The sequence below is a fragment of the Archocentrus centrarchus genome, chromosome 17 (genome assembly GCF_007364275.1).
Source record: "Archocentrus centrarchus isolate MPI-CPG fArcCen1 chromosome 17, fArcCen1, whole genome shotgun sequence".
Lineage (NCBI taxonomy): Eukaryota > Metazoa > Chordata > Actinopteri > Cichliformes > Cichlidae > Archocentrus > Archocentrus centrarchus.
The window spans coordinates 32,248,491-32,275,133 of record NC_044362.1 but is presented as its reverse complement, the minus strand read 5'-3'; the positions used below and the strand labels follow the sequence as shown (position 1 = coordinate 32,275,133).

The following is a 26,643-nucleotide window of genomic DNA, read 5'->3' as shown; positions in this document are numbered from 1 at the left end:
TTTATAAGGAACATGCAATTGTGGGTTGAGCAGCAGAGTTTAGTGTGTGGGTTGTGCCCATGAAAAACTTTTCAGATCAGAACAAATCCCCCTCTCTCTCTCTCTTAGTTCTGTTGTATAAACAGAGACCTGCTCATTCAGTCGACTGAGCTTTAACTTGGCACGGTCTGTGATGTCAAAAGCAAAGCATCGTTTATCATTCTGGGGATTCTGGGCTCACCTGATTAAATTTAAGGTGCAGCTGAATCATCAGTTTTGCTTAGGAAGGTTCCCAAATGAGTGAAGTGACCCAGAAGCTACATGGCCACCATAATAACAGCTGTTTGAATTCTTCAGATATTAAGGAAAGATGCTTCACTGTTTATGACTCACCTGGTTTAAGGACCAGAGGATACTGAACCTTTATGAGAGAAAAGGAAATACAGGTGCTGGTCATAAAATTAGAATATCATGAAAAAGTTGATGTATTTCAGTAATTCCATTCAAAAAGTTACATATATATTTAAAATGTTTGCTTTTTAAAATTTTGATGATTATAACTGACAACTAATAAAAACCCCAAATTCAGTATCTCAGAAAATTTGAATATTGTGAAAAGGTTCAATAATGAAGACACCTGGGGCCACTCTCTAATCAGCTAATTAACTCAAAGGCCTTTAAATGGTCTCTCAGTCTAGTTCTGTAGGCTACACAATCATGGGGAAGACTGCTGACTTGACAGTTGTCCAAAAGACGACCTTTGACACTTTGCACAAGGAGGGCAAGACACCAAAGGTCATTGCTAAAGAGGCTGGCTGTTCACAGAGCTCTGTGTCCAAGCACATTAATAGAGAGGCGAAGGGAAGGAAAAGATGTGGTAGAAAAAATTGTCCAACAACAGGGATAACTGCACCCTGGAGAGGATTGTGGAACCAAAGCCATTCAAAAATGTGGGGAGATTCACAAAGAGTGGACTGCAGCTGGAGTCAGAGCTTCAAGAACCACCACACACAGACGTATGCAGACATGGTTTCAGCTGTCACAGTCCTCGTGTCGAGCCACTCCTGAACAAGAGACGGCGTCAGAAGCGTCTCGCCTGGGCTAAAGACAAAAAGGACTGGACTGCTGCTGAGTGCTCCAAAGTTATGTTCTCTGATCAAAGTCAATGTTGCATTTCCTTTGGAAATCAAGGTCCCAGAGTCTGAAGGGAGAGAGGAGAGGCACAGAGTCCACGCTGGCTGAGGTCCAGTGTAAAGTTTCCACAGTCAGTGATGGTTTGGGGTGCCATGTCATCTGCTGGTTTTGGTCCACTGTGTTTTCTGAGGTCCAAGGTCAACGTGGCTGTCTACCAGGAAGTTTTAGAGCACTTCATGCTTCCTGCTGCTGACCAACTTTATGGAGATGCAGATTTCATTTTCCAACAGGACTTGGCACCTGCACACAGTGCCAAAGCTACCAGTACCTGCTTTAAGGACCATGGTATCCCTGTTCTTCATTGGCCAGCAAACTTGCCTGACCCTTAACCCCATAGAAAATCTATGGGCTATTGTGAAGAGGAAGATGTGATACACCAGACCCAACAATTCAGAAGAGCTGAAGGCCACTATCAGAGCAACCTGGGCTCTCATAACACCTGAGCAGTGCCACAGACTGATCGACTCCATGCCACGCCGCATTGCTGCAGGAATCCAGGTAAAAGGAGCAACAACTAAGTACTGAGTGCAGTACATGCTCATACTTTTCATGTTTATACTTTTCAGTTGGCCAACATTTCTAAAAATCCTTTTTTTGTATTGGTCTGAAGTGATATTCTAATTTTCTGAGATACTGAATTTGAGGTTTTCATTAGTTGTCAGTTATAATCATCAAAATTAAAAGAAACAAACATTTGAAATATATCAGTCTGTGTGTAATGAATGAATATAATATACAAATTTCACTTTTTTAATAGAATTACTGAAATAAATCAACTTTTTCATGATATTCAAATTTTATGACCAGCACCTGTAATGTCTCACATTCACAGCAACACATCAGCTGAAGCATAAATGCATAAATGTCACGTGATTTTGCGACATGAGTTAATAGGTTAATTTTGACCGATGGGTTAATTTATTTGTTGTGATTTTTTTTTCTTTATGTGTCTCCATTGAATATAATGGATTATTAGAGTGTGTGCTGTGGTTTTTCCTGAAGTCTGACTATACTACGCCGGCCACTTGGTTATGGCGTTCCATGTATGCCCTGCCTGCTAGCATCTTGCACCCTGCTGTTATGTGCTGGATTGTCTCAGGAGCATCTCTGCACAGCCTGTACCTGGCATCCTGCCTGGTGTGGTACACCCCAATCTCTACTGATCTTGTACTTAGAGCTTGCTCTTGTGCTGCCATGATTAGTGCCTCTGTGCTGTCTGTTAGTCCAGCCTTGTCCAGCCATTGGTAGGATTTCTCTATGTCAGCCACTTCTTTTATCCGCCAGTGGTACATGCCGTGCAGAGGCCTTTCCTTTGTAACAGTCGTAACTGTGATGTCTCTTTACGACAGTCTGGTCTTTTTGTGTTGATTATGTCACCAGTGTGCACCCACCGCTCCTCAGTAGAGAGCGCGGGAGATGTGTTTTTGCAGACGGACATTTTGGCTTGAGGCGGACCCTTTCCTTTCTTTATTTTTTGTACCGTCATAGGTTGTATGAACACTGCTCGTTTTCATGTGTGTTGATGTAGCAGCCGTTCAACCAGGCTTCATAAGGTTGTGAAGATTACGTTCATTAAAAGGGCAACACTGAAATTCCCAGTGCCAGTGTGGTTGTGCGTTTTTTTGGCTGCCGGATAGGCACGCCCGCCGCCTCCTCTTCACCACCGAACACAACCCAGACGTTACACCTTCCATGATGGTTCCTGTTCTTCCTCCTCAGGTTTCTGCTGCCTGAGGTACTCACTAAGCACATGATCCTTTGTGGCCATCTTCCTGAAGAAGATGAAGGAAGATGGCCACAAATAAATAAATATAATATAAAAAAGGTAGAATCTAAAACATGTGGACAAACTGAGCTTTAACCTCCTCTGTGGCGCAAAAAGTGGGTATGCAGTATATGCAATGCATAGGGGCGCCACAAAAGAGGTGGGCGCCAAAGCAATGCTGCGCCCCTGCCTCCTCTTCATCCCTGTTAGCAGGATGAAGGGCCTTCTTGTGCAAAGAGAGATTTAAATATCTGTGATGTCCCTCTGATGCTGCATTCAGGGACCAAGGAAAGATGGGAGAGAAGAGTTTTTAGTTTACAAATAGCCTAAAACACTCGAGTGAAGGAAATTTTTATGGGACGTGATGGTTCAAAAGTGATGGTTAATATGTAACCTTTCAATTCAACAAGTTAACTCCTCCTACATCCATGAATCTTCTCTGTGGGCTTCATATTCTCCTCCTGCCTGTCTGCTCTAACCTTAATATCTTTTGTCCAATATGTCCACTATCCATCCTCTGCACATGTCCAAACCATCTCAGCCTTGCCTCTCTAATGTTGTCTCCACCTCCTTGATGATCTGTATATTGGGACCAGTACAGGGAGTGTGCTGGCTTACTGATGCAATTTGGATATTTCATTTATCCTTTTGGTATATTTTGTAAACAGATTCTCACTCAGTGAAGCACTCTTTGCACAGAAATTCTCATCATTAATAAAACTAACCACAGGAGGCAGAAATTAAAAGACACATTTCTTAAACAACTGAAGTTGATCACAGTGGTTGCTAAACAAGTGATAAAAGACTTAAGACAGCAGGGTGCACAGCAAAGGCAAGGTGAAAGTTGATTTCAACAACATATTTCTGCCCTCTACTTTAGTGCAAAACTAACTGAACCTCGAGTCATATTAATATATCAATACAAGGGAATACAAAGGTTCTTTCAACTTAATTTCTAATTGTAATAAATCTACTTAGCTTGAACATCTGTTCTGTAGAATACAAAACGAGAAAAACAAGAATTCAAAAAAACAAAAAAACAACAGCTCTATTTGCTGGTGGTTTATTCATATAGCACCAAATCACAACAGTTTTCTCAAGGAAGTTTGTCAAGGTCAGAAAGGTGCACTGTGGATCTAAAGAAAGCATATGATAAGGTGCCTAGAGAGGAACTGTGGTACTGCATGAGGACGTCAGGAATGTAGCAAAGCATGTGAGGGTTGTGTGGGACATGTATGCAGACAGTAAGACAGTGGTGAAGTGTGGAGCAGGAGTGACAGATGGGTTCAAGGTGGGGGTGGGATTACATCAGTGATCAGTCCCTTCTTGTCTGAAGTGGTGATGGGCTGATAGATGAGGTCAGGCTGGAGGACTATGATGTTTGCAGATGACAATGTGATCTGTAGTGAGAGTAGGAAGTAGGTGGAAGAGAGCCTGGAGAGGTGGAGGTAAGCTCTGGAGAGAAGAGGAATGAAAGTCAAGACAAAATGCATGTGTGAGAATGAGAGGGAGACAACTAAAACAGTAAAGATGGAAGAAACAGAGGCAGTGAATTTGGATGAGTTTAAAAACAGCACTGTGAAAATGTATTTGCCTCCTTCCTGATATTTTTTTTTCACACTTCCATGTTCAGATCATCAAACAATTTATATTAGACTAAGGAGAAAAAGCTATCCAAACCTACCTGCCACTGTGTGAAAGAATATGTGAGATAACAGCAATAGTGAAAGAGAAAGATGGTAAGGAGACCTGCAGTGATGTTTACACATAGTGGCACTCACCAAAATACAAGATGCCAAACTGGAAGTGGCAGAGTTGAAGATGCTCAGATTTTCACTGGGAGTGACCAAGGCGGTCAAGATTAGAATGAGCACATCAGAGGAACAGCTCAGGGTGAGCATTTTGGAGACAAATTTAGAGAGGTAAGGCTGAGATGATTTGGACATGGTGCAAAGGAGGGAGTGTGGACAGATTAGACAAAGGATGCTGAATATAGAGCTGCCAATCAGGAGGAAAAGAAAAAGACCACAGATGTGGTTCATGGATGCAGGAACATCCAGGCAGTTGGTGTGACACAAGAGGATGCTAGAAAACGAGTGAGATGGAGACAGATGATCTACTGTGGTGACCCCCAAAAGGAGCAGCCAATAGAAGAAGAGCAAAGTATATAAGAAATAAGCACATAGTACTATGTGTATTATTTTTGCACAATTGTGTTTAGAGCCACAGGAAGCAACAATTCCTTGTTTCAGACATAATCGTACAGGACAAATAAAGATTATTTTGACCTGTGACTCATGCAAAGCTACTACAGTATAACAGGTTCCCTGTAATCGTTACCACTGTAAATTTGAGTTAAACTAAAAGTTTCATGTATCATATCATGTTGAAAGAAATATTAAATCACATTTCCATAAAAGTTTGCTTCTAATTGTTGAAGCTGATTACTTCAATTCATCCTTCTCATTAGAGTGCACAAACATTAAGACAATGGAGAATAAATGTATTTAATATCAGACAACAGGTCAGACAGTCTGATACTTAAAGTCTACATCAAATTACAAACAACCTGCAGGTACACTACCTGAGCATCATGTGACTCATCAGTTAAAGCCCTGCAGCTAGGAGAGATAAACAGGAACTACAACACTGACTGTAATATTCAGTTATGTTCCTTTCATGTTATAGAGATTATACCTAAAAAAAAAAAAAATTAATTAAAAAAATCATATAAGAAATTTTACACAAATCTTACTTAATCGTCATGAATCATCAGCACATTCTCAAGTTTAACTTTTGCGAAAATTAACATCATAACACATGAAGTTCCTCAAGTCCATAATGACATATTTCTTTAGCGGTGTCCAAATTCAGGGGCTGCATCCTTCAAAGGACCCTGTCTACGTAGGTCCTTCGAAGCCCTCAAAGGCTGCAAAGGCCAGAAGTGAGCGGCTGTGAAATTTGTACAGTCTAGCCTTCATATCTGTGTCACCTGCCCTCAGCTCAATGTAGCTCATATTGCCCAGCAACCATGACAATGCGAAGCGCAGCTGTGGAAAAGAAGCTGTTAAATGTCCAAACTTTTTTGGGGTTTATTTAATGCCACCTTTAATTCAAAATAAGCTGTTAAAACGATAACATTTAAACATCAAGGAAAACAGATGAGCGAATAATTAATTTGCAAATATATTCACAGCTCTCTAGTAAGACATTAAAGGTAAAATAAATCTAGTTATGAAGCTTAATTTTAATCTCAGGCAAACCAATTTGCTCAGGAACAAATGAAACACTGAACTAAATCAGACATCAGCCGTTAGAGATCATCTGAGTGAATTATATCTGTCAGCAGGGTTTGAAAAGGATGTGCCGGGAGTCAGGCCTTCTCTCCGGGTACTGCGACTCAATCGTCCAGTCAGCTGACAGCGAAGCGAGCTGGTAGAGCAGCAGCAATGGACAGCTCCAAAAACAATTTAATTGCAATTAAATGATATCTTGATAAAACAAGCTGATATTTGAGGTTTATACATCTACATTCTCACCTGAAAACATCTTAAAAGTTTCTGTGTCACAGTCATATTTCAAACTTTTGGCCGCTATCCTCTGCCATTGCTGCGTTTGAGTTTTGCTGTGCATTGAATCATGGGATAATGGTAGGCCACGACGTAATCAGCCTACAAATGTGGCCTTCAAAGGATGCAGAACCTGAATTTGGACACAGCTTATGTCTCATGTGTAGCACTTTCTTGCTTTTATCTTGTGCAGTAAAACATCTAAACAGACGAATAAAATCTTTGCTACAAGAAACAAGTGACAAAAATAAATTCATCCATCCTTGACTTTCTATAACAAAGTTTATTGAAAAAAGAACCTCCATCTACAACTGATGTTTGTCACCTCTATAGCCTACAACAGTGGTTCCCAAAGTATGGGCTGTGGCTCCACCAGTGGGCCGTGAAAGTACTGCTAGGGGGAGGGGTTGCAGTAATAACAGAAATTTAAATTGAAATTACTCACAAGTATGCATAGTTACATATTTATATAAATGTATTTATTTGTATAAAAAGTAAATTAAAATTAGTAATAGGAAGTGGTTAGTTTGTGATATTGCGCTCATTAAGTTGACCTAAATTTACTGCTCTTGTATTGAAGTTTGTGTCACAATGGCAAGTGGGTCACATATTGGCATTAGCACTTTACTTATGACTGGGTAGTATTAACAATTTATAGACAGCCTGTGTTGTTTATGTTTTTTTAATCAAATTTTCAAGGAAATCCATCACTTTCTCTTGTATTTTGATGAGAGTGAAGACAGGCTTCTAACAAGGAAATTTCACAGGTTGGTGCTATCGGATGACCATCGGTTTTTAAGTGGGCCACAGTGCTCTTGAATTTGGGAACCACTGGCCTACAACAATAAAATATACATTCAGTCAAATATAAAATCAAATAAAAAATTTTCCCTACATCACAAGACAATAAATTGAATAAATGATTGTTACAGTTCATTACTGATATGGAAATAAAATATATCACGTAGACCTGAATATGAGGTAATCTTTTTCCACAGGTGTTGGCGGTGATTTGGTTTGTCATCAGCGTGGGCTCTAACATCAACACGCTGCTACACTGACCACTCTCTCACGTTTTATAAGTATGAAAACTTTCAATCAGTATGACTATTCATGTGAGTTTTCATGTTTGTGAGATGACTGAATCTTTTGCCACAGATGCTACAAGAATGTGGCTTTTCACCTGTGTGTCTTCTCATATGATTTTTCAAGTGTATCATCTGAATGAAACTTTTCCCACAGACACTACAGGAATATGGCTTTTCACCCGTGTGAAGTCTCATATGAGTTTTGAATGCTGTTAAGTCACTAAATGTGTTCCCACAGGTGCTACAAGAATATGGCCTTTCACCTGTGTGGATTCTCATGTGTCTTTTCAATCCAGATAAGTCACCAAATCCTTTCCCACAGGTGCTACAACAATATGGCTTCTCACCTGTGTGAGTTCTCATGTGCCTTGTCAAGTGATTCACCTGAATGAATCCTTTCCCACAGACGGTACAGGAATGCAGATCCTCTCCTGTGTGAATTTTCATGTGACTTTTCAATTTCATCATATCACTGAATCTTTTTCCACAAGCACTACAAGAATGTGGTTTCTCACCTGTGTGGACTCGCATGTGTTTTTTGACTGCTGATGAATCACTAAATCTTTTCCCACAAGTTCCGCAAGAATGTGGTTTTTCACCTGTGTGAATTCTCATATGTGTTTCCAATCCTGACCTCTGAGTGAATGTTTTCCCACAGCTGCTACAAGAATATGGTTTCTCACCTGTGTGGATTCGTGTATGATTTTTGAATCCTGAAAAGCTACTAAATCTTTTTCCGCAAGCGCTACAAGAATACGGCTTTTCACCTGTGTGTATTCTCATGTGAGTTTTCAAGTTTACCATTCGACTGAAAACATTCCCACAATAGCTACAGGGATAAGGTTTCTCACCTGTGTGAATTCTTACATGACCTTCTAATATGGATTTTTTCCTGAATCTTCTCCCACAGGTGCTACAAGAATACGGCTTCTCACCTGTGTGAATCGTCATGTGACTTTCCAATCCTGATTTCATCGTGAATTTTTTCCCACAAATGCTACAAGAATGTGGCTTCTCCCCTGTGTGAATTTTTACATGACTTTCCAATCCTGATTTCATAATAAATTTTTTCCACAGTGCTACAAGAATATGGCTTCTCACCTGCATGAATTTTAACATGGATTTTGAATGGTGATAAGAAAGTAAACATTTTCCCACAGATGCTACAAGAATAAGGCTTCTCACCTGTATGAATTCTCATGTGAGTTTTCAAGTTTATCATCTGACTGAATCCCTTCCCACAAGTGCTACAGGAATAAGGTTTCTCCCCTGTGTGAACTCTTAGATGTTTTGTCAAGTGGCAGTCATAGCGAAAAGTCTTTCCACAAGTGTCACATTTTATAGGCTTTTTAGTTGTATTAGTATTAGTTCTACCCTGACTCTCTGAGTCGGGACAGTTGTCCTACTCTGTTACTGTGACTTCTATTTGTCTCATGTGATGTGTTCTTCAGCTCTGCATTTCTAGTCAATCCTGAATCCACATGCTTGCTTTCTACCTGGGCTTGGCCCTCAGGCTCAGAAGACTTGTAAGAAAGGAGCTGGTCACCATTTGGTCCTGGTTCACTTTCCTCATAACCACGAGTCACTATAAAGGTTTTAACCTCCTGCTTCACTAGAAACTGCTCTCTCTCCTGACTGGTGCAGAGTTCCTCCTGTTCCTCTTTAATCTGCGAAGGCTCCTGGTCCAAATTTGTTCCTGTTTCACTTTCCTCGTACGCAGGAGTCACCATAAAGGTATCAACCTCCGGCTTCACTACAAGTTGCTCTCCCTCCTGATTGGTGCAGAGTTCCTCCTGTTCCTCTTTAATCTGTGGCAGCTCCTGATCCAAATTTGGTCCTGGTTCACTTCCCTTATAAACAGGAATTACCATAAAGGTATCAACCTCCTGCTTCACTATAAGCTGCTCTCCCTCCTGACTGGTGCAGAGTAACTCCTGTTCCTCTTTAATCTGTGGAGGCTCCTGGTCCAAACTAAAGTTCCCCTCCTGGTTACAGACCTGCTGGTCTGAGAGAGCGTCCTCCTCCTTGTAGTCATGTTGTTCTGGGAGGTCTGAATGGACAGAAACAATAGAATGTAATCTTAGCCATTAGCAGATCTCTATTTTGTGAGCATGTCACTCACATAATACCGGACCAACAAAATTTAGCTTAAAATTTGGAAGTTTGTGATTGTAGAAATAACTGAGTAACTGACAGGCCCCTTTTTCACACCATCGAACTAGGACAGTAAATTAGAGTCACGGGGAAATCTTTTTACTACTTTTTAGCTGTCAGTATTTGTTCATATGCTCCCAGCAGTACATTAGCGATGCACAGTTTGAACTGTCAAAGTTTTCCCCCCTTGTGAAACAAGTTCTCAAGAGTAAAAACTATTTATTACAGCAGCAGCACCACTGAGTGGGTGCCACCACTTGGCTGTTGGATTCTTAATGGGGGGAGGGGGTGTCAAAGTAGCTTTATAGTAAAGTTGGTGAAGAAATGAATAAAGTCTGATTCTAGCTTGAACAGTATGCATCTATGGTATGAGTTTGCACATTCAAGGTAACATTTCTTTTAAGTTATGGACAAGGTTAAAGTTTTTGTGGAACAGACAGATGCCATCGCTGCTGCCTCCAAGGCTATGACAATAACTTGACTTTTTCTTTAAAAACAGCCGAGCTAAAAATTACAGATTTCGTTTTTTAAGCTTTAAACAAAATAATGTTTGGGCAACAATAAGCCTCAAACTTTCATTTTTTCTAGAAAAATAGAAAATCAAACTGATAAGCATTATCCATCCATCCATCCATTCTCTTCTGCTTATCCTGTTCAGGGTCATGGGGGGGCTGGAGCCTATCCCAGCTGACATAGGGCGAGAGGCAGGGTTCACCCTGTACAGGTCACCAGCCTGTCACAGGGCTAACACAGAGATACAGACAGCCATTCACATACACACAAACCACGAAGAGCAAAAAGGTGGAGCTGTTAGCAAAATGTTTTTCTAGCATCCAAAATAGCAGACAGCCATTCACACTCACACCTATAGGCAATTTAGCGTGACCACTTAACCTAGCCCCAGTAACTGCACATCTTTGGACTAGAAGAAGAAGAAGAAACAGCCTTTATTGTCCCACAGAGGGGAAATTTGGGTGTAACAGCAGCCGCAGTTATTATAAATATAAATAAAAATATAATAATTTACACTATTAAGAAAAGAATATATATATATATAAAATCAACAAACAAGATTAACCTTAATACTACTAATAATAACACTATATACAATGTACATGATGTGCCTGTGTGTTGAACCTTAACAGGCCGGACTATTTACAGTATATTATATATTATCCTACATTGTGTAGGCTATTGTGGTTTTTGTTGGGAGCAGTGATGGTTATAAAGTCTTACAGCTGCTGGGAGGAAGGATCTGCGGTAACGCTCCTTTGTGCATTTAGGATGCAGCAGTCTGTCACTGAAGGAGCTCTCCAGCTCAGCAACAGTTTCATGCATGGGATGGGAGACCTTGTCCATCAGTGATGTTATTTTGGTCAGAGTCCTTCTGTCTCCCACCACCTGCACTGAGTCGAGAGGACATCCTAGGACAGAGCTGGCTTTCCTGATGAGCTTGTCTATCCTCTTCCTCTCAGCTGTAGTCAAGCTGCTGCTCCAACATACTGCTGCATAGAAGATGGCTGATGCCACCACAGAGTCATAGAAGGTCTTCAGGAGTGTCCCCTGCACTCCAAAAGACCTCAGCCTTCTCAGCAGGTAGAGTCTGCTCTGACCCTTCCTGTAGAGCGCATCAGTGTTATGGGAGGAATCCAGAGTAGTGGGAGGACTGTGGGAGGAAACCCACGCAGACACGGGGAGAACATGCAAGCTCCACACAGAGCGGCCCAGGCCAAGGTGGAATCGAACCCAGGCCTAGATATCATTCTAGCTGTGAGGCAGTAGTGCTAACCACCACACCACCATGCTGATAAGCATTACACAAACAATTAATCCACACCTGAAATTAGTTAAAAGAAAAAAATTATACCTTTCCATGCAAACAACCCATAATTTTTTAATTTAATTCAACGTACATGTAGAAATCATTTACTCTGTCCTCTTGTTTTTCCTGTGATATAAGATGACTTTTAATTTTGGTTGGCTTAAACTGTTTAAAATGTGCACTTCAACTGTTGCCCTCAGTGATATCTTAAAACAGTTGAATCAGTTAAAAACCTTTAATATCTCACATATTTCAACAATGTTCAAAACTTTCTGCACATTCCAAAAATAGACTTCTGTATTTTTAACGATTTTCTCAACAGTGTAAATAAAGCATTTCGCTCACATTCGCAACTAAAATTCATCCTGCAATCAAAATGTATTTGGGAGCAGGTGTGTTAATAAAAAGCATTACAGCATTAAGTATATGTAGGCCAACAAACAGACTGGTAACACAACAGCAGCAGTGAAGATGATACTGTCACAGATTAACGTGGAGCCAGAGTCTGTCTACACACAAACCACGAAGAGCAAAAAAGTTGGAGCTGTTAGCAAGATGTTTTTCTAGCATCAAAACAACAGCACTTGTTCCTGTAATCACCACTGAAACCTAATTATTGCAGTTGCCAATTAAATTCTTCCTGTGCCTGTAAATAAAAAAGTAACTTTGAGCTCTGGTTAAGGTCCTCCAAATTCCTGTTTTAAATCACTAAGACCAATACAGTTTTACATACCCAACTTTATTTCAGGTTTCCAGAGGGTATCCAGCAGTCTGAGACGCTCTTCTCCGGTCCAGACGATGATGCCTTCAGCCTCCTGTTTCACTACAAGCTGCTCTCCCTCCTGACCGATACGGAGTTCCTCCCGTTCCTCTTTAATCTGTGGAGTATCTGGGTGCTCCTGGTTCCGACTGGAGTTCCTCTCCTGGTTACAGACCTGCTGGTCTGGGTCTTCCTTAAAGTTCATGTTGTTGTGAGATGTCTTCAGGAACAAATGAACATAAGAAAAAAGTTAGTAATGTGATGACAGGGGAAAACATAATTCTGGTAATTACAGTATAGATGTGAGAATATTATAGATGTGCTAATATAATTGGAGTAGATTTTGCCTCTACTTAAAGAAAAACCTACAGTTTTATGAAACAAACTTTTTAGATGTAGAGTTACGGTCATAGCATCAGTGATTTACTGAAACATGCAAACATACACAGAAATACAGGCTATAAAGCAAGAACAGAGTTTCTATTGAGCTTAAACATCTATTTGTTATGACCACCTTAATTCTTCAACACAGCCTGAACTCAAGCTTTAATGTCATTTCTTTAAGTAGTCTTCGCGAATACTTCTCCAATCTTCTTGAAGGACATTCAAAGCTCTTCTTTGGATCTTGGCTGCCTTTTTTATTCTGTCAAGATGATCCCACACTGCTTCAATAGTGCTGATAAATGAAGCCCCTATCAATCTGGAACTTTCTAGTTGGTATTGCATGGTGGATCAAACTCTGATGGTATTTTTCTGTATTTATAATTCCTTTAATTTTGACAAGATCCCCAAAACCACCAGCTGAAATGCAGCCCCAAACCATGACAGTGTCTCCACCCTGTTTTACAGATGGCTGTAGACACTCTCTGCTGTACCTCTCTTCTGACCTCCTGACAACAATTTGAACCAAACTTTCAAATATGGATTCATCACTCCATAAGATCTGTTGCCACTGATTTTCAGACAAATTCTTGTGTAAGTTGGCATACATCAGCCTTTCCTACCCATTTCTATTCCTTAAGAGTGGCTTCTTGACAGCCACTATTGGACTGAGACTGTATCTGAGGAGGCTTCAGCAAAGAACCACACAGCACAGGGCACTACTCCCCAGTTCACTAACAAAGTACCATCATAGGTGATGCATATAGACATGAACAGCATTGTAGCAAATGAGCTACATGCCACTGCAACAGTAATCATAGAAACACTTGGGTATAAGATCAAGAATGCATGCAGAGTTGGAAGCCAAAATCAGGGAAGCCCAGAAGGACGTGAAGTGAGCTAAAAGAAGTACAGAAGGGTGTAATGAGAAACAGGTCCTGGATGGATAAGCGATACAACAAGATGTCCATAACTGAGTCTCTAGAAACTGCCAAACAAAGACTCACAGCTCTTGTCACTAGACTAAAGGGATATACCAGAGAAGAAAAAGCCAAGAGAGTAAATAGCCTTTTCTCCAAAGATCCACCCAGGGTGTGTTCTCAGCTACAAGGGAACAACAGCACAAGGGCAGGCCCACCCAGAGCTGAGACTGAGCAATACTGGAAGAACGTTTAGGAGAAAAAGGCATCACACAACACCAATACCAAGTGGCTGGTGGACCTAAGAGCAGATCACAGAAACCTCCCAGAGCAAGAACCAGTCAACATCACAAAGGCAGAAATCCACCGAGTCCCAGGGATTAAAAAGCTGAAAGCACCAGGAGTTGACAGGAGCCACACCTACTGGCTGAAGAAGCTAACGGCACAAATGAGTGAGCTGCAAACAGCAGATACTCATGACTGGCTAACACAGGGCAGAACAACCCTGATTATGAAGAATGGCCACAAGGGAACAACAGCATCAAACTCTTGGCCAATTGTCTGCATGGAACAACATGGAAGCTCCTCACATGTATCATAACACATGAGTGCCGCTCAGATGTGAACTGGAGATTACACCAAAAAGCCAAAGCACAAGGTACTGGTGGATAAAGTGGCTGTGGCTCAGGAGGTAGAGAATGTCTTCTACTAATTGGAAGGTTGGTGGTTCAATCCCTGGCTGCTACTCTGCATGCCAAAGTATCCATGGTCAAGATACATGCTCTCTGATGTGTTCATCAGAGTGTGAATGTTAGACGGGAAGCACTTAGGTTAGGGCAGTGCTTCTCAAATAGTTGGGCACGCTCCCTTGGGGGGCGTGGTGCGCTACCAGGGGGGGTCACGTCTGACCTCGGGTAACGTGCTTTTTTGCCTTACTAGAATAAAGTGTAATTGCACATCCACAACAGTAGGTGGCAGTGGCGCTCTCATTGTCAGAGTGTGTGTAGTAAGTAATATGGTGCACGTTTTTTTTTGCCTACTCACAGCGTAGAGCAGGTTCCGCAGTGACTATTTATACTCGCGCTGGAGAGTGGGGGGGGGGGGGGGGGGGGGGCCGCAAAAGGTTTTCTTTTTCCTGGGGGGGGGCATAACATAAAATAATTGAGAAGCACTGGGTTAGGGTGAATAAAGCATGTTGTATAAAGTGCTCAAGTAAAATAGAAAAAGCACTATACAAGAACCAGTCCATTTACCATTTAAAGCAGTACACCAGGACTCTAAGACCAGGCAGACCAACCTGAGCAGTGCCTGGATGGACTACAAGAAAGCCTACGATTCAACGACACTGGGGTGCTTGGCACTGTACAAGGCTAATAAAGTTCATAGGACTGTGGACGACAACTTGAAGGCAACTGCACAAGTCACCCAACGAGGAATATACCAAGGTGATGCACTGTCCCTGCTTCTGTTCTGCACAGGCCTCAACCCCCCTAAGCCAGCTCATCACTAAGAGTGGATACAGTACCAGTCAAAAGTTTGGACACACTCACCCATGCATGGACTACTCAAAAAAAATCAATCAAAGGAACACTTTGAAAATGCATCAGATCTCAAAAAAATCATGCCAATATCTAATGGCATGCTGGATATTGATACTGATATGGACTGGGTAATGTGTTAGGAATGAAAGGATGCCACATTGTTTGATGGAAATGAAAATTATCATCCTACAGAGAGCTGAATTCAAAGACATCCCAAAAACCAAAGTGAAATAAATGATGCAGCAGGCTAGACAATTTTGCCAAAATTTCATTGCAACAATTCAAAATGGTAGTTTGTATGGCCCCCACATGCTTGTATGCATGCCCTGACAATGTCGGAGCATGCTCCTAAAGAGATGACAGATGGAATCCTAGTGGATCTGGAATCTCCTCCATGCTATTGAGACTGTGCTGGGAGACAGTAAAACTAATGGCAGTGGCACATATGGTGTGTGACTCCTTGAGGAGTTGGAATACCTGTGCAGCCTTTGTAGGGTCCAGGTATCGTCTCATGCTACCAGTAATGACACTGACCCTAGTCAAATGCAAAACTAGTAAAAACAAACAAACAAAACAAACATTGAATCGACTTGATGCTCTACTGATTAAAAAGTGTACCTTTAATTTTTTTTAAGCAGTGTATATCGCTACACCTATTTCCCATTTTCCTAACAAAACCTAAAAAATGAGGGGTGACTTAAAACAGTACTCTGCAGAAGTTTTGAGTTACCCCATGTCAATCTAAAACAGAGCTTTGGAATATCCTTCAAGACTGAAGAACTATACCTGAAATTAAAAGAAAGCTTGACCAAGAGCCTAAACTGGCTGTGTTGAAGAATAGAGGCGGTCATGCCAAATATTGATGTTCAAGCTCATTAAAATAGTACAAACTCACATTTGCACATTTTAGAAGCTATGAAAAAATTAGCAAAATCCACCCATATTACATTATTATATGTATAATACTCACATTTAACCTGTAATTACATATGTTCTGCAAGAGGTGACATAAAAGTTTCACTGGATTACTATGCAGGTTGATCCCACTCTTGCCCAGGGAAAGGATATCGCATTAAAGTATGGCTTTTAAAACACTAAATAAAAAGGGCCACTAAAATCACATTAATCGTCAATATTAGAATTTCTGAAGTGTAATGACAACAGGTGGACCCCGATACTGCGGGCTGTGAATTTGTCTGGCTAAATCACTGCACCTCTTACAGAACTACAGTATTGAAATATATCATAAACACATTTATATATATATATCTATAAATATATATCTATATATATATATATATATATATATATAAAATATATATTATATTATCTCTATATTAATATATATATATATATAAAATATATATATATATATATATTATATATATATATATATAAAATATATATATATATATATATCTATATATATATAAAATATATATATATATATATCTATATATATATATAAAATATATATATATATATATATATATATATATAAAATATATATATATATATATATCTATATATATATATAAATATATTATATATATATATATATATATATATAAAATATTATATATATCTATATATATAATATATATATATATATAAAATATATATATATATAATATATATATATATATATATAAAATATATATATATATATATATATATATATATATATATAAAATATAATATATATATCTATCTATATATAATATTATATATATATATAATATATATATATATATATGTATACAATATAATATTCTATATATACCCTATAATATATAAAATGTATCTATATAATATATATATATATATAAAATCATATATATATCTATATCTTATATATATCTACTATTTATATATAACATATATATATATATCTATATATATATATATATATTCTATATATCTATATATATATTATATATATATTAAAATATATATATATTATATATTATATATTATATATATATATATATATATATATATCTATATCTATATATATATAATATATATCTAATATATATAATATATATATATATATATATAATTCTTTAAATGTGCAGTGCTATAAGCAAATAGTTGACAAGTTCTGACTGTCTGTAATAAAGTTCAAAAACCATAGCAACATGATAATCTAAAATGATTAGGTTGAGTAGGGTTTGGCTTTATTTTTTCTTAAACATATAAAAAGTATGTTATGACAGTAACATGGACATAGCTGCATTCAACCCGGGAAGAAATCCACTGAAAATTTTGTGTCACATTTTAAGGAATCCTTCTGACAGTATTAAAATTGTTTAATAATATATGATGTATATACTTTAATTTATTAAAATGTATAATGTAGCCAAAGCCATACTGGACAGCATATTGTTATTTTAAATACAGTAGAAAATGCCTAAGTTGGATTCAAATGGCCCATGGAATTTTATCAGACTTTTAAAAAAAATCCGTCTTATGTGTAAGTCAGAAAAAATTTGATTCTTCAAAATATCAGACAGAGTTTGTGATCTAATATCAAATTTCACAGCAATGGCTTTCTACTTCATCCCTGGATTTGCTTCCGCAAAATTTATAATCTGATATTTTTGCTCATAGGTGCGAATTTGTAGTTTGGGCATCACTCCTGTGCTTGCCATGATTGTCTCCGGTGAAATAAACTGATTCGCTCAGTGCAGCCAATCCAGACATCACGGGACTGTATAGACCAGGGGCGGGCAACTCCAGGCCTCGAGGGCCGGTGTCCTGCAGGTTTTAGATGTTCCTGAGCCAACACACCTGAATCAAATATAGAAGTCATTAGCAGGACTCTGGAGAACTTGACTGCATACTGAGGAGGTAATTCAGCCATTTGACTCAGGTGTGTTGGCTCAGGAACACATCTAAAACATGCAGGACACCGGCCCTCGAGGCCTGGAGTTGCCCACCCCTGGTATAGACACTCAAGTCATCTCCACATGTTGTTAGTGTGAGTAGCTGTGCATGAACAAGCCGATGCATGGAGTTTGCGTAGATACTGGAATTGGGTGTGGCGGTAGCTAAGGAGGGTTTTAGTGCTAAACTCATCCGACTTACGCGATCACAGTTAATTGGAAATGCATTAAAATGGGACCAGATTTTTCATCCGAGGTAGGCAAAAATCCGACTTGTATGATCCGATTTAGGTGATGATTTTTATTGGCATTAACAATAGGAAAAATCAGAACCTGCAGAAGTCATCTGACTAGAGCAAAAATTCGATTTGTGTGACTTTGACTCAGGCAATTTCTACTGTATTTATATAATAGACAATTGAATATACAACAAAGTTGTTGCTTTTTCAAGAACTGTCTATTAACACTCAAATACAAATTCAATTACAAATTCTTCCTGTGACTGAGGTGTTACAGATGGTGGTGCTCACCACTACATACATTGTACATGTATATAATTTTGGGTTACAGTCTAATTACACTACTTTATTTCAGCTCATTTAACAATGTTTACACAACCTGAAAGTAATCAGTCTTTTTGAGCTGATTGGGTGTTTCCTTAAGAAGAAGTGTTTCCATCTTCTGTGCAAAAGCCAATGCATCCACAACCTCGGGACTCTCTGCCATCGATAAAGCAAACCTGCGGATGACGTCAATGGCGTCATAGGTCAGCTTTACCGAAGGAACATCTGGCTGCTGGCTTGTGTTCTTGTCTCCATCATCATCTCTCTCCTCATCGTCACCAATTTCTACACTTGCACCATGTCTGGCTAGGACTTCTTCCACTATCTCATTATCAGTCATCACATGGTGAACATTTCCGTCACCCCTGTCAACATCCACGTACTCATCAAGGGTAGTAAGCCCCTCCCCAAAAATTTCACTTAAACGTGTCCAAATATTTCTGAATGGAACTTCTGAATCATCTTGCTCCTCCACTTGCAGACAATGGACCTAAAACATAGGTAGTAAACTTAATTAGTGCTTAGTGCTCAGTAAGTTAATATTGTAACTGGGACAAAATATTGTTGTCTTGACAGAGATTAAAATTAAACAGAAATTAAAATGCATACAATAGTGATTTTGAATTTAAATTAATGAAGGAACGTGATCACCCCACAAAATTAAAATACGCAATTATGTGCAGTATATTTTGCAGAAAAGCAGGCGTAAAAAATACACCACCAGTTAGGGCTGCAAAGATTCGTCGACATGATTGATGACGCCGAACACAAAAATTAGTTGACTTGGAATTTTAATGTCAATGCGTCATATTCTAAAACGACGTACGTGATTTTGTAACTGAAATACACCACAGGAGAAGGTGATGCATTGGCTCATGGTAAAGGTCCTGGTACCAGGTACTTTTTTAGTACCCATTCAGCCAGGGTTCCAAGCGATCTGAGGCGATTCGAAAATGTGATGTCAAAGAACATCTCATCCATTGTTGTGTTGTGTTTTGAGTCACATACAAATTACATCAAGAGACTACTGCCCACTTTGCTATATCAACTCCACCCACATTGAGGTGGTACTCAACTGTAACTGAAACAAAGCAAGACCATGCCGAGTTGTGTCGAGTCGAGTAGGTACTAGTGGAAAAGAGGCATTAGAGCATCGCATTGATAGTCGATTAATGTTTGTACAGTAATGTTTCTGTTAGTTTACCCGTCGAAAACAAGCTCTGATGGATGATGTTTGCTTAGCAGCACCATTTCAGTTATGTAAGCTAATGAGTGAAGGACAATAGGCGCAATTAAGTTGTCTCCTATTTTTTTTTTCTTAGCGTTCATTCGGAATAATAAACCTCTTCAAACTGAATCATCTGTAAACTTTTCTGTTGTTTTGGACAGAAAAATCTTTTTGATTTAATTTGAAGCCTTATTTGAACTTTTGGAGAGAGGACATTTTTATTTACTTATTTGCACATTATATTTTCATTTAAAAATAAAAATTTTATTCACTTTAATATGCATTGTTTATTTGATATTCATTATGATGGTCATATTAATGTTAAAAATACATTTGATTAGTTTCAAACTCATAATTTTATGGGTCATTATTTTAATTGTGAGAAGAGAAAAGGTGATATTCACAGGTGGGCAGGCTTGAACAGGTAGGACTGAAATAATCGTTGACTAAACGCCTGATCCAAAATTAATTGACCGATTAGTCAACTACCAAAATAATATACAGTTGCAGCCCTAGTTACATTATAGGTCTATGCTTTCTACCCATTACAATCCAGTAAACTAGTACATTTTAATTTAAAAACCTGTTTCTTACCTTGTCATCACTAGGAAGAGGAGCAGGTTGTTCAGTCTCACCCTCATGAGTTTTGATCACAAAGCCAACCTTCCTGCAATGAAACAAATCTATTTCAAACACTGACCCGAGGAACAGTAGCTGACGATATTAAAAATTCAATTCAAATTTAAATGTTATTAAAGCCAAGCACATAAAACATATAACATGTACCGCAGTGATATAACAACAAATTTAAAATCAGATGATGAAGATTCTCACTGCAAATAAAGCCAGTGTTCTCACCTATAAACATTTGCAATCGTGGACTGCTTAACCATGCTCCAGGAGTCTTTCACAGCAAAGAGGGCATCCAAGATATTCCACTGGAATGGGGAACCACTTTCAGCAGCTTGGAGCCTGCGGTTAGCCAGAATATGACGGTAGTGGAACTTTAGGTTACGGATAACACCACCATCCATTGGTTGAGTGAGACTAGGAGTGTTGGAAGGCAAGAAAATGAGCTCAATGTGCTTCAGTCCTTCAATCTGCGGATGAGCCGGGCAGTTGTCAACAACAAGACAAATCCTGCGGTTCTGAAGCCCCATGTTATGATCAAGACTTTTTACCCAGGATTCAAAGATTTCCCCATTCATCCAGGCATTTCTGTTGGCCTTATATTTAACTGGAAGGTGTCTTACACCCTTAAAGTCATGTGGCTTCTTGCTCTTTCCGATAACCAGCAATGGAAGTTTCTCACTACCATCCATGTTAGCGGCAACCAACACTGTAAAACAGGACTTGGGCTGTTTACCTTTGGAGCCAATGAAGCCAAGGGTGTTTTCTGGTAACATCTGCCAGAACAAACCTGTTTCATCAGCGTTGAATATGTCTTGTGGTTTAAACCGACTGCAGATTTCTTGCAGTCGACCATTTTTCCATTCTTGCACTGTTACATAGTCGATGCCACCAGATTCTCCCGTTTTCTTCACCTTAGCAATACCCCACCTTCGTTTGAAGCGCTCAACCCAGGGCAATGATATAGCGACCTCTTCATACCCAAACTCTCTGGCAAAAAACTCTGCTTTCAGCCGCAACGTTTCACTGTCAATTCGAGTCTCTGGCAAAACGGAAACTTGCTTAACCCAGAGTAACAACGCCGTATTAACCTCGGCATAGGAAACCTTTTTGACCCTCTTGAATGATCCAGCTTCTGCGGCAACTTTTTCTTTATTTTCCATGGTCTCGATGATCTTGGATTTTTTCTTCAAAATATCAGACAGAGTTTGGGGTCTAATATCAAATTTTGTGGCAATGGCTTTCTGCTTCATCCCTGGATTTGATTCCACAAATTTTATGATCTCATATTTTTGCTCGTAAGTGCGAGTTTGTAGCTTACGCTTGACTCCTGCGCTTGCCATGATTTTCTCCGGTGAAATAAACTGATTTGCCCAAAGCAGCCAATCCAGATATCACCTGACTGTCCAGACACTCAAGCGATCTCCACGTGTTTTAGTGTGTGTATGGAACCAGATTTTTCATCCGAGGTAGGCGAATATCCGACTTGTATGATCTGATTGAAGTAAGGATTTTTATTTGAATTAACGTTAGGAAAACGCGGGACTTGCACAAGCCCTCTGACTCTAGTGAAAATCCGATTGGTGCGACTTCGATTTAGGCGTTTCTACTGTAGTTTCACAGCTGTGGTGTAAACGGCGTCTTCCTTTGTGTTTCTGGGTCACTCAGAACCCGTACCGTAATGTCTACAACAGAGGAGCAACAAAATTCAAGGTACGGCTGGCCTGACCGCGGCTTCTCAAATGAGGGTTCCGGGCTTTACAAAAAAAGAAGAAAGAAAAAAAACAAAACAAAAACGTGAAGCTCTCGCGTTAAATGGATCAAGACCGCTAGACTGTTAGCCTAAATCGGAGGCTAACAGAGCTAACGGAGCTCTGATTTACTGAATTGAATTCCTGTGTCCGGTCACTGAGACCATCACAGTTTTTCATACCTATTATGTGAACTTTATCTCGGGTTTCCGGCAGATATCCAGCAGTCTGAGCAGGCTGATCTCCTCCTCATACGGGACGGTCATTTATGTAACCTCTGAGAAGATTTCCTCTGCAGCAGCAGCAGCTACTCTCTCCCCGATAAACTCTCAGATACTGAACACTGAGTTGTTGAGCAGTAAACAATGAACTCATTTCCGTTCTGCTGCTTTTTCTTCTTCTGCTCTACTTCCGGTAGACTAGCGACATCAAAGCCGTATTGCTGCCCTCTTCAGGTTAGTCCAAAGAGAATTAAGTCCTTCATAAACTCCGGTACTTTGCAGAAACCTGAACACAGAATTTAAGTTCCCAATGATCACATCTGAGTTAAGGAACAGTCTGTGATGTCCTGACAGTTCTCGTGTTTAAGGTTTCTTCCTGCAGCACAGTTGGAGCAGACCATCACAGCATGCTTACCTGCCTTAAGATGTCACACTCACACAGGTGTTTTATTTCCATCACAGCAGAAAGTATTGATGCTTTATTGATGTAAAGAAAGGTGTTCTCACTGAAGCATCAGTTTGAAATCAATCAAACACACTGAGCTCAACATGAACTTCCTGCTGACAGAAACTAAAATGTCAGCTGTTAAGCTGCCTGAAGACGTGAAAAAACTTCACCTGTGATGGTCAATAGATCAAAAATCTTCCTTATTGTGAAAATCCACAAGTAAAAGAATACTTGACCAATCTCTCCAAAATGAAGCTGTGTTAGTACAAAAAGTTGAAAGGTCACAGACTGACTGATGAATCTTCTTCTGCTCTAAGATGAACTCTGAACTTTGTAGTGTTTCGGAGGAAAACGACTTCAGTGATTCTTTCAGATCAGTTCCACATTTTCTCCATTAGATTTGAATGAGATTCTGGAATGAAGACAGAAGAAAATATTTTGTAACAACAACATTTTATTTATTGAAATAATCTTCAGTTTCTTCACACTTAAATCTTTAAACACAGTATATGATCTCCTTGTGGATTATAATCATGATAATTACAGGTTTGCAGCCCCTGATTTGTTTATACATTAGGAAACATATCCGGTCTATCAAACAGATGAATGTAATTATAGATTTCTTTCCAAATGTCCAAAGTGATGAGAACAACATCTGTGTGATAAGGAAGCTCTGCTGATTTCTCTGTTAAGGTCCATGAAGTGGAAGAGAAACAACAACATACAAAGATTCAGCAAACATTTAGAGCACAGAGAAGTTTACATTTTCATGTGGAGAAATATTTTTGTAAACCAAAATCATCATGAGCAGTGATCGCCTCCATGGCTAAACAGACACAGGAAAGAGCTCCACCTAAACACTCCAAAACATTAAGAGAACAACTAGAAGATGTCAAGGTACCACCCATAATGTTTGACTGACAGCTGATTTCTGTGCAGTGCAGAAATGCCACAGCAATGATGGAGAGAAAATAACATGAAACTAAAATACAGGTAATTTTAAATGCAATGTTTCTAAATGCTCAACAAATATCAGCAAACACAAAAGTATCTGCAGTTTGTCACTCAGTGTGTCTACTAGCTAAAAGAAGAGCTGCTGTATTTCAGGGAAAGAAAGAAAGAGAGAGAAGTTTACTCAGAGATGGAGAAAGAGGACAGGCGAGAAAGAAGAGATGTTAGATTTAAAGGTAAGGACTGCAAAACAACCTGAAGTATGCTGACTTTGTGTTATTCAAAGATTGCATTAAAATACTGCAGTTTAGTGTGTAATAAACAGGTCGGTTTGTTGTACTGTAGTTACAGTAAGGCTGCACAGAGGCTGTGTTCATGGTCAGAGTTACAGGTTACATCAGTGCAGCAGAGATGAGTTTGAATCAAAGCTGCTGATGCTGAGATTCATTCACTGAATCCAACATTTCTACAGCCTGTATGCTGTCAGTGTAGGGGATGGAGATCAGCTCAGATAGCTGTGAAATACTGGGTTACATCTTTGTGAGTTCAGTTCATCCACACAGAGCAGTAAACCTCAGAGCAGCAGCAGCAGGTCAGCTGATCACAGCCTGCACACCAACATCATTTACTGGAGCTCCTAATAAAAAGCTGTGAGTCTTCTCCCCATGCAGAGCCACTACAGCTGATCTTAGGGTTCCTCCACCTTCTGAATCCCACTGTAACCCCTGAGTATCCTCATGTTGGTGTTTAGGTGGAGGCACAGTCACCCTCTACTATGGAGGACACAGAGAACAGAGCTGTGTTTAAATTCCCTTTCACAGTTTGTGTCCTACAGAACAGATTCAAGCTGAGTGCATTCATTAGGATTAAAATTTAGTTTGGAATAACATTTGTATTCTCATGTATTATTTTAAATTATTACAGTAATATATAATGGGGTTCAGTTAGCTTTACAGAAAAATAGCAGATAGAAACGTCCTCCAAAGAACTACTTTTACTTTCTTACTTTGAGTACATTTCAGAGCCTGTACTTTTTTACTTTACTTAAGTAAAACAACAATATGAAAGACTATTTCAGTTTAATGAACTCAGCAGCGCCTCCATTAGGTTGTCGAAGCCAAACTCCAGCATAGAGTGGCTGAGTGAATGTGGTCTGGACTCTGTGGAGGAGAGTCATGTTTTCAGAGACGCTGTAGAAGGACAGAATACCTGCTCTGTGATCCAGGTACACTCCTACTCTGGAGGACCGAGGACCTGAGACAGGAGATTGGATGTTGTTGTACCAAAATGTAAAACTGTTGTTATGATCTAATGCCCAAGATTTGTCATTATGACCAAATTCAGATTCATTCCCTGCTCTGCTGATATTCTTGTATGCGACTGCTACATAAACTCTCCCTCTCCACTCCACCTCCCAGTAACAACGTCCAGTCAGACTCTCTCTGCTCAGGACCTGAGACCTGTTATTGAATCTGTCTGGATGATCAGAATAAGACTGCTGATGACTGAAAAATGTTACTTTTCTGTTCCCCTCTGATAATAACAGCCATGTGTTTGCTGTGTTTGGATCCAGTGTGATTTCCTGTGAATATTTTAAGAATTCAGCTCTGGTCTTTGGCTCTGGTTGTGGCAGTAAACATCCACTTCAGTGACTGTCAGTGAGATGTTTGTCCATCCCTCTCTCAGGATGTCCTGTAGTTTCTCTCTGAGCTCTGACACAGTTGCTGTCACATCCTCAAAGTATCTCAGAGGACGGATATTGATGCTGGATGAGTGTGTAGACTCACTGAGTGCTGACAGTGAGGGGTAGTTGTGTAGAAACTGGTTGTGATCCTCTGTGTGTGAGAGCTGCTTCAGCTCAGCGTCTTTCCTCTTCAGCTCAGTGATCTCCTGCTCCAGCTTCTCCTGAAGCTCTTTGACTCGACTCACTTCAGTTTCCTGCTGGGATCTGATCTGCTGCTTCACATCAGAGCTTCTTTTCTGGATCAGACAGATCAGCTCAGTGAAGATCTTCTCACTGTGCTCCACTGTTTTATGAGCAGACTGATTGATGGCCTCCACCTCCTGTTGAAGCAGCTTCACATCTTTCTCTCTGTCCTGGATTCTCTGCTGGATGTTTAGTCGACTCACCTCGAGCTCTCTCTGCCTCTCAGTCCTTTCTGCTGCAGCTGAGACTGTGTGGTGGCCTTTATGTTCATCCACAGAGCAGAGATAACAGATACTCTGCTGATCAGTACGGCAGAACATCTTCATCACCTCATCATGACGAGAGCAGATGTTCTCCTGGAGTTTCTTGGAGGGCTCCACCAGCTTGTGTTTCTTTAATGGAGCCACATCATAATGAGGCTGAAGGTGTTCCTCACAGTAAGAGACCAGACAGACCAAACAGGACTTCACTGCCTTCATTTTTCTCCCAGTGCAGACATCACAGGCCACATCTTCAGGTCCAGCATAGCAGTGATCAGCAGGAGCAGCTTGGAGTCCAGTCTTCTTCAGCTGCTCCACTAAAACTGCTAACATGGTGCTTTTCACCAGGACAGGCCTCGGTGTGAAGGTCTGTCTGCACTGAGGGCAGCTGCAGACCTTCTTCTCCTCCTCTTCACCCCAGCAGCCTTTAATACAGTTCATGCAGTAGCTGTGTCCACAGGGAATAGTCACAGGATCCTTCAGTAAATCCAAACAGATCGAACAAGAGAAGGTTTCTCGGTCCAGCTGAACTCCTTTCTGCGCCATTTCTCCTCTCAGTGTCAGTGACTGTGTGAGTTTCACTTCCTGATAACTGAAACTAGT

General features: G+C 39.8%; 2 protein-coding genes and 1 pseudogene across 3 annotated transcripts; all 3 read right to left on the bottom strand.

Annotated features, from left to right (window-relative positions):
• Nucleotides 1-7,147: 7,147 nt before the first annotated feature.
• LOC115795861 (gastrula zinc finger protein XlCGF8.2DB-like) lies at nt 7,148-8,789 on the bottom strand. The gene has a single exon (XM_030751985.1). It carries the CDS (start codon nt 8,712-8,714, stop codon nt 7,602-7,604), a length of 1,113 nt encoding a protein of 370 aa, XP_030607845.1. The 5' UTR covers nt 8,715-8,789; the 3' UTR covers nt 7,148-7,601.
• Nucleotides 8,790-8,826: 37 nt separating this feature from the next.
• On the bottom strand, nt 8,827-22,369 carry LOC115795805 (tigger transposable element-derived protein 4-like). 2 transcript variants are annotated; one of them, XM_030751898.1, is made up of 5 exons: nt 20,711-22,369; nt 20,447-20,519; nt 18,680-19,114; nt 12,305-12,551; nt 8,827-9,645 (listed from the first exon to the last, which is right to left on the bottom strand). In XM_030751898.1, the coding sequence occupies exons 1-5, from the start codon at nt 21,823-21,825 to the stop codon at nt 8,966-8,968; spliced, it is 2,550 nt and encodes an 849-aa protein (XP_030607758.1). In that variant the 5' UTR covers nt 21,826-22,369; the 3' UTR covers nt 8,827-8,965. The 2 variants fall into 2 exon arrangements, with proteins under 2 accessions (XP_030607758.1, XP_030607759.1); XM_030751899.1 differs by lacking the exon at nt 18,680-19,114.
• A 2,210-nt stretch (nt 22,370-24,579) lies between these two features.
• LOC115795832 (tripartite motif-containing protein 16-like) lies at nt 24,580-26,643 on the bottom strand (annotated as a pseudogene).

Coding starts and splice junctions, on each gene's coding strand:
- LOC115795861 (XM_030751985.1), bottom strand. CDS start 8,714: ATGTTAAAATTCATGCAGGTGAGAAGCCATATTCTTGTAGCACTGTGG.
- LOC115795805 (XM_030751898.1), bottom strand. CDS start 21,825: ATGGCAAGCGCAGGAGTCAAGCGTAAGCTACAAACTCGCACTTACGAG. Junction 20,520..20,710: donor ACGATTGCAAATGTTTATAG/GTGAGAACACTG, acceptor GTTTCATTGCAG/GAAGGTTGGCTTTGTGATCA. Junction 12,552..18,679: donor AAAAGACTGATTACTTTCAG/GTTGTGTAAACA, acceptor TTGTTCCTGAAG/ACATCTCACAACAACATGAA.